An 8,049-nucleotide genomic window follows, 5' to 3' on the forward strand; every position below is an offset into this window, starting at 1 on the left:
ATTCCTATTGGTTAACGTTACAACTTTATTTTATAACGTAAGTTTGTAATGGAAGACTTCACTTATGACGTTATGAGTGTTTGTAAGGAAATAACGATGCACTTTATGACGGAAAATAGTAATGCGGAAATTTACTTTTAACAATAATAAAAAATAATTTTTTTTTAATACAAAAGTTTGGTGTCCATCTCATTTGGCCATAAGCAGACGAACTCTTTTCTGTTTTCTTGAGAACGCCCTCTCGTGGATCGAGAAAAAATCGAGATGTCATAGACATCACATTGTTATTTATACAATTAGATCAAATCTTTCACAATTTTTATCCATTACCACATATCTACTATTTAGAAGTATCAATAAAAAAATTATAGTTTTAAAGTTTTACCGCGACAAATTATCGTTGTATTTGTTCCAATAAAATAATTTTTTTCTAATAAGAATTTATGCAAATACTAAATTGAATAAAATACAATATACAGGCCTATGTAAGATATGTATTATGAAGATTGTCAAAAAGCAATCTAAGCGCTTTAAAAAAATCGGATGTCCGTGGCACCCGATTTTTATTGGTTTCTAGAGGAAAAAAAAAGTTCTCCTGCTTGTAGCCGAATGAAATGGATGCCGAAATTTTATATCGACAGAATCCATAGATATACTGGTCCATAGATGTTCTAGAGTTAATGTATGAGGTAGTCGATAGCTGGCGCTCAACTCGCTTTGCGGCGGAAAGAAGTTTTTTTATCCATTTGGTTACTAGATAGTTTTGTAGTTTTCAAATTGTTTTGTATTTTTTTTCTACGGTCTGTCAAGAAAAATCCTATAAAATTAAAAAATCGTAATTACTAATGTCATGTGTAAAGTGTATACAGTATTTGATTTTTGGAAAAATGTAATAACATAATAGTTTGAAATTATAAGTGAAGCTATGAATTTGTAAACAATTAGAACAATAAATTTTAAATAATAACCTTGCCGCCATAAAGCTGTATTTAACTTAAGAAAAGAAAATTTGATTTTTCTATATGATATACCGGGGCTAATTTATTCAAGAGCCAATGCAATTAAGACAAATTGCATCCTTCATTAAATAATATAAAAATTCTTGGAACAATTTCGTAGCTTGTTGTCAAAGAATAGATCGTTCATATAAAGGTTTTAACATTCTCAACATTAATTATTTTTTTAAAGAATTTATTTGCTTATTTTTACTTTTCCGTCTGTACTACAATAGAGGGAAGGTATGGCGATCGATCAAAAAATAATCCCTTCAAAAATTTTTGCATTTTTGGACTCAGGGCACCTTGAAACGTTGAGAAATGCAAAAACGTTTGGAAGTTTTTTTCTGTATGTATGGATGTTAGTGTGTTGTGGAGTGCACGATTTTATTCACCCATTTGAAGCTTAATAACCCCTGTATCTTTTGTCGAAATTTTCTGAAATTTTGCAGTTAGATTTGTGTATTAGGTGAATTGATGCTACTAAATTTTGGTGGTTAAAGGTCGAGGAGTTGAGGAGATGCATAGCTGGGTCATGTATCATATCTCGAGTAGGATCGGACCTAATAAAGGTTTTACTCGTTATCAGCATTTACATTTATTTTTATTTTTTATTTTTATAAAACTCATCTCTACCCTCAAAATTAATCATTTTGCCATTTTATAATAATGAAAAATATAAAAAGCTTTAAAAAATAAAATATCGCAATAAGTGTCGCCAGTAGAATCGTGCCGGTCATTTATCCAACACCTTTCAGAGGAAAATTTTTGGATTGAGATAACATGATTTTCGGTTTGCATCGGAAGTTCTTATATAGTTAATCGGGGCTTCCCGCACCTAAGGTTTCCATAGCTGGTCTCGGATTTTATCTATCTAACTCCATTCTCGAGATTAAGGAATGGCGGATGGAGAGCCATAGTGGGAATTTATAGGTCTACAATATTTTCAAATTTCAGCTCATCAAAATGAGAAAACAAATAAGGTTTATTGACTCGTCAAAAACAAACAAATAATAGAAATTCGTAGAGTTAAACAATTTAAGAAAGTTTTGTAAGCGAATTCTTATAACCTTATCAAATATCCACAAAAATTTAATATTTGTTTATAGCGATATAAAAAACAGCTCCATTTCCATAAGATCATTTGATTACATCCCGTTTCTATACAGTTTTATAAACATAATACAACTTCTATGACACCGATGTACGACATCGTCATACTTTGCTCGGGTCTTGACACTGAGTATGCGTGTAATACTTATATTGGGTATATAAGTAGTATAAACTCCAATACCTAAAATTCAACTGTTTAGGTTCGAATGAAAAATTACTAAACGACGCCATGTCCGTTTCTCTTTTTGTCTTTCTGCTTGTAACAGGTAATTATTAGCCTATACTGGATATATATATAAAACTGAAATATCTTTGTTGTCAAGTACAGTATATATTTAAATTAAAGACTCATTGCAGTATAATGGTGTATTGGCAGTATTGTTAGACTGAGTTCCTCAATGCAACTCAATCTATATGTATGAATGCATAAGCAGATACCATAACAGATATTTGAAATCAATCTATATGACCGGTACAATACTTAAAGCGGGAATTCGTAGTTTTGTAGCCAAGACGAATACTGATTTACTTTTCTTTCCTTAATAGTAGAATTTAGTGAAGTATTTTTCTGTTTTGTATCTGAAGAAACATAACTAGCAACTGTTGTTAGATATCTTTCAAAAATCTTCTTAGAAAGGCATCTATTTTTATGATGCCATTCACAACTTACGGATCTCTTAGTCAATGGAATTCTGGTATAAATGGCAAATATGGCAATGTTGTTAGAAATGTACAGGGCTTCATCTATTACAGTCTCACAGCATAGCAACGAGAAGACAGGTCTTCACTTCCATGCATTACGATTCACGAAATTCTAAAGAAACGATTAAGAAGGAAATAATTTGAAAAGCTAAATTTCTACAAGATTAATCAAATGCCCATGGAGTACCTTTCCACTGAAATAATTACGAAAGGTAGTTGAATGTAGCTATTTGGATGCTGAATCAACTAGAATAACACAGGATCGATTATGGTGGACGTCTTTTGTGCAGCGAGTATCACACCCGTGTATAGTCCCATTCTTCTTTGTGTAGTCAAATATTACTTGAATTGTATTTTTAAATATGTTACGGTTATTTCTAATTTTACAGATGTAAGACAAAACTGACAAAAATTCATTTTTTCCATCAAGATGACATTCTTTGGTTTATCTTAAACTATTTATTTTTTATTATAAAATTTTTTTCTGTATTTTAAAATAATTTAATTATATTTTGTTTTGTGAATAATCGTTTACGGATCTTGAACGTAACCTAATAGCAAAAAAATTATATACATGTTATTTTAAATATTAAATTTATACTGCATTTTAAAAAATCATCAGAGATTTTATGGTTTCGAATTTATAGTATTAATTACAGTTCGAAAAACAAATACTGTATAAACTAATACCGTTAACCGATTATCGATTTATCATAGATTATTATGGGGATTTGATTAATCAGTTCTGGAGACCCCCAAAATAAAAAATTATATACTTTCTTACTACGTTTATTTATATGTAATAATAAAAATACATATATACACAGTCTTGCATTTTTATTAGTCGTGTTTTTTCCGTTTGTGGGGCGTTAAAGAATCTTTCAAATGTCGATTGCTTTATCGATTGCATCCTCCCACTTCTTCAAAAGATCTTTAATAGCAGATGTCGGCATTAATCCTCTTTTTCAGAAGAAAACATATCTCGCCGAGTTTCTTGGAGTTCTTCATTCAAGAGTTCTTGGCGTTCTTCTGTCGTCAGATCAGTTTCAGGTTTCATTATGAGCTCTTCAATGTTCTTTATTTCTGAGATGTGATTTTTGTTACTCCTTAAGCTGCTTGAGACTTCTTGATTATCCTGTATCTTTCTTAGATAAGATTGAACTGCGGCCTAGTGTAGACCTGTTCGAGCCAGACTATGCAACATCATGCCCAGCAACATCAGACATCTGCCCACTCTCTACCTTTGCTATTATACTCTCACCTTTCGAAAATAAAAACCGACTCAAAACTTAGCGAGTGCCTGCCCGACAGTCTCCCAAATACTATAAAACAACTGTTTCTGTCAGAAAAATAAAATGCTCGTTGTCTGAACATAAAAATCTTTCGCGAAAGTGTTCGTTATCCGATTTGTTCGTAGTCCGAACTGTTCGTTAACCGATCACCCAGTGTATAGTGAAAAAGTACGCGAGTTTGAAGTACGCGAAAATGTTCAATATCGAACAAAGAAAATGCATCAACTTTTGAACTCTTTTGAAGAGATCTGAACAAACTCTGAAAATGTTATCCTGCAGCTTACTGGGTCCACCTCTTTCTCCTCATGAAAACACACATGAAATGCCGAAAATTCGTCAATACAGATTGCTGCTGAAAAAAGTGCACTTCAGAGAATCACGAATGATGGGTTCCAGGACGTTTTCAAAAACTACGACTGCTGCATGAAGTGTTGTGTTGTTTGCTTCAGAAAATGAATATTTTGAGGATAATGTATAGTCAATAAAAAAGTCGATAAAAACTTTTCTGCGAACTTTTTTGAGCGTACTACATACAATCTATTTATATATGAAATATTCAGTAAATTACACTAATACTTAACTTATATTTATTTAGGTGTGTACTACGTAAACGGGATCTCATCAAACGAAACTCAGGGTATGTCGGTGAGTTTATGTACCGTTTAGACCTAGTAGTTTAAAAAGTAAATTTTAAATATTTTGCGATATTAAATGCCATTTACAGATACTTTTACTGAAGTTATTTGCTGCAGGAACAAAATTTGTGACACTAACAGACTTTTTCAATGTCGAGAAGATTTTCGCAATGTTATTGAATATTACGACAATGCCTTTCAAAATGTAGAAGCTTTCTGCAGGTTCGTAAAATCTTTGAAATGCTTAAAAATTAATTTTAATATGTAAATGCTCATAAATGATTTCAAACAGGAACTACTTGAATCAATTCAACTGCTATTTCTGGCATAACTATCACTGTATAACCGAAAATGTAAAAAATATCGATTTATTAACAAGAGCTAAAGGTTCTATTGAACCTAGATGTGACGTAGAAGGAGGTAATAGTTTAAATTTTATCGAGGTTGCGGCCGAAGTTTTCATCTCTAAAACGTGAACGTCGAACGTCGAGCGCTGCTTACAAGATAGCGGCGCTCGACGTTCGACGTTCAAGTTTTAGAGATGAAAACTTCGGCCGCAACCTCGCTTTTAATTATGAACTTAAAAATGCCATTTTATAATTCAAACATTTCTAGATATTCAAAGAGGGAAATGCTACACCAGTAATGAAATTAGAAATTGCGACAGACTCTTAGGTGATGAAGGATCTACTAGAGAACCAGAATGCCAGTACTTCATATAACTTATTACATAATAATTTTGTATAAATATATGTAATCTACTAAATGAATAATTGATATTTTTGATATCGTAGAAAATATAAACAATTTTACGAGTGTGTCGAACGATACGTGAAAAGCTCTTGTAGTAAGGATGAAGAGTTGTTCTTCGCATTCTATTTAATAAGCAAAGCTAATGGAAGAGCTTGGTCTTGCTCGTACTCTGTCAATTATCAAATTCTTGACGATACGACCCGATTTTATCCACATTATGGTATGCCATTGCACAGTTATTGTATTTATTTATTATTTTTTTTTAAATGACGAATATTTTATACATTTTCTGAATTTCTGTTTAGATTCTACTTGCGAAAACCTGGCTAGACAAAATTATGAACAATGTGAAAAGGCACAGAAGGAAGATGCAAAAGCAGCTGACCAGCTAACAAGGGCTCGAGACAGACATTCTATATCATGCTGGTAATTTGTAATATTAAAGTTTTTTAAAACTAGATTTTATAATTTATAATTGTTCAAAAATATATTTACAAGAGTAGAAGGTATGGAAAACTTGTATATAAACTATTAAAAAATCCTAATTTCATATACAGGAGGAGCCTTGTTTATATATACTATAGAAGTTCGTTAATCCGGAATTTACGAGATCAAAGTGGTAACAGAAGTTTTGGTAATTTCGCAAAATTCCATAAGTTATATGCAATCTAAATGTGCAAAGATTGCTGTATATTTTTTTTTATCAGCGCACACTCTGTTATGAATTTCCGATTTGTGTACGCAGGCTCTTTGGTCAATCTGATGATGTTATATTGCATGGATCTGTGTTAAGAAATAATTAAAATCTTGCAAAAATGGGTTATCAGCGCGTTATGGCAGAGATCTATCCTGGAAATGGTAGTGCTCATTCTTCACCACTCGGCTGTTTCTGTTACAGTAGAGTCTCGAAAACTCGGTCTAATGTGGACCGAAGGATGGCGGAGTTTGTGAAAATGCCGGGTCATCGGGAATGGGGTTAAAAAAAATAAGTATGAGTGTTTCCTCAGAAACTGCCCAAATACCCTTAAACAAAGGAAAAGTACGTCCTTTATGAAGGCATAGAGCCTTTACTACATGAAAATTAAAATTAATGAATACACTGTGTACAGGAATTTACCTGATAAGAGAGACCCCAGAAAAATACTTTATGAGACATAAAGCTGTCTATAATGAAAATTAATTAACTAAGGATTTTTTTGCCCTGCCAGGGTGTGGCCGAGTTATCCGGACTGCTGGGTTATCAAGTGCTGAGTTTTCGAGACTCTACTATATAGGCTTGGACGAATCTAAGCTGAATATAAAAAAAAGACCCTCTTAGTTCAATAAATCGGAAAGAGTCAAAATGAAAAACCATTCCGTCGTTTTTATTATGGATTTGATCAAACTCATATAGAAGATGATACGAGAGGATTGATAGACTAAGACAACAACGACATTTTGGGCATTTAGCCAAGACAGAGGTGTTCCCGGTAGGACTCCTTTGGACAATTGCCCCTATTTAGACGTCTAGACACGTGAAGAAAGCCTTGAAAACTCCATGTGCCATTCAAGAATTTTGAACTCATGATCAACTATAAGTGTTCAATGATTTTGTCTATTATTTGGCCATCACGTATCTTAGATACGATAGAACACCTTATTATTGTCCATAGGCCGAAAAGAGTTTAAAAAAACCACCGTACCAGAAGTTTTCATTTCACTAGACCATTTATTTTTCTATTAAAAAGTCTATTTCCATGCAAACATTTCCGAGAGAGAAGACAATATAGGTTTAACTTGGTTTTTACATTACTAAAAAATAACTCAGAGACAGAAACGTGATGTTACTTCCAGTCTAGAAATTTTAGAATATATTTATACTTTGTTTCATTATACTTGTACAGTACTGTACATTCCGTGTTTATACCACACCAATTGGAGAATGATATTTTAGTGAAGTAATTTTTTAACATTGCTGGCAACTTAATTCGACAGCTTAAAATTTTTAAATATAATTTGTTTAGTTGAAATATTTATTTAATACTTTTTCTATTTTTTATAGTGTAGCTCTGAAACACAGAGAATGCATTCGAGAAGTTGTGAGGAAACAATGTCACCGCACTGACTCTTTAATAGTCGATATATTACTGGGAGTTGTTGGTCGCAATAGAATAGATAGCTGCAATGATGTAGATTATCATAAGTGTTCGGGTGCTCGAACGTTCAGCGATGCCACATTTATGGTTATTACACTTTTCATACTTACATTATTATCTCTTACAAATCTTCTGGATGTTTCATTGTTTTAATATTAATATAGCCTATATTTTTGAAATTTTCTTAACAATAAAGATTTAAAGATTTAAGATGAGAAATTATTTTAATTTATTTATAATTTCAAAGAATATGACCACGCATCTTTCTTAAGGAAGATGGGCTTACTTGTTAGATGAGATTGACTGAAAATGAAATATGTTCTAGTGTATTGCAGGGGCGCTGGTACAGTACATTGGGGTACGGTACTACTCCTTTTTTTGTGTGTTGCACTTTTCCTAATTTCCAAGGGGGCTCCAAATTCCG

At 32.4% G+C, this 8,049-nt stretch overlaps 1 protein-coding gene across 1 annotated transcript; it reads left to right on the top strand.

The window, feature by feature from the left end:
• Window positions 1–2,191: 2,191 nt before the first annotated feature.
• Window positions 2,192–7,819, top strand: LOC111632279. Its single transcript, XM_023376671.1, has 8 exons — window positions 2,192–2,374; window positions 4,698–4,739; window positions 4,827–4,959; window positions 5,030–5,157; window positions 5,353–5,446; window positions 5,532–5,710; window positions 5,796–5,916; window positions 7,532–7,819. The coding sequence occupies exons 1-8, from the start codon at window positions 2,338–2,340 to the stop codon at window positions 7,776–7,778; spliced, it is 981 nt and encodes a 326-aa protein (XP_023232439.1). The 5' UTR covers window positions 2,192–2,337; the 3' UTR covers window positions 7,779–7,819.
• The last annotated feature ends 230 nt before the right edge of the window (window positions 7,820–8,049 follow it).

The sequence above is a fragment of the Centruroides sculpturatus genome, unplaced genomic scaffold (assembly GCF_000671375.1).
Source record: "Centruroides sculpturatus isolate CEXI.00-Female unplaced genomic scaffold, Cexi_2.0 scaffold821, whole genome shotgun sequence".
Classification (NCBI taxonomy): domain Eukaryota; kingdom Metazoa; phylum Arthropoda; class Arachnida; order Scorpiones; family Buthidae; genus Centruroides; species Centruroides sculpturatus.

Excerpts from the sequence above, each read along its gene's own strand:
- LOC111632279 (XM_023376671.1), top strand. The coding sequence starts at position 2,338 with ATGTCCGTTTCTCTTTTTGTCTTTCTGCTTGTAACAG. Across the intron at positions 2,375-4,697 it reads TGTCTTTCTGCTTGTAACAG|GTGTGTACTACGTAAACGGG; the intron begins GTAATTATTAGC and ends ATATTTATTTAG. Across the intron at positions 4,740-4,826 it reads CTCATCAAACGAAACTCAGG|ATACTTTTACTGAAGTTATT; the intron begins GTATGTCGGTGA and ends TGCCATTTACAG.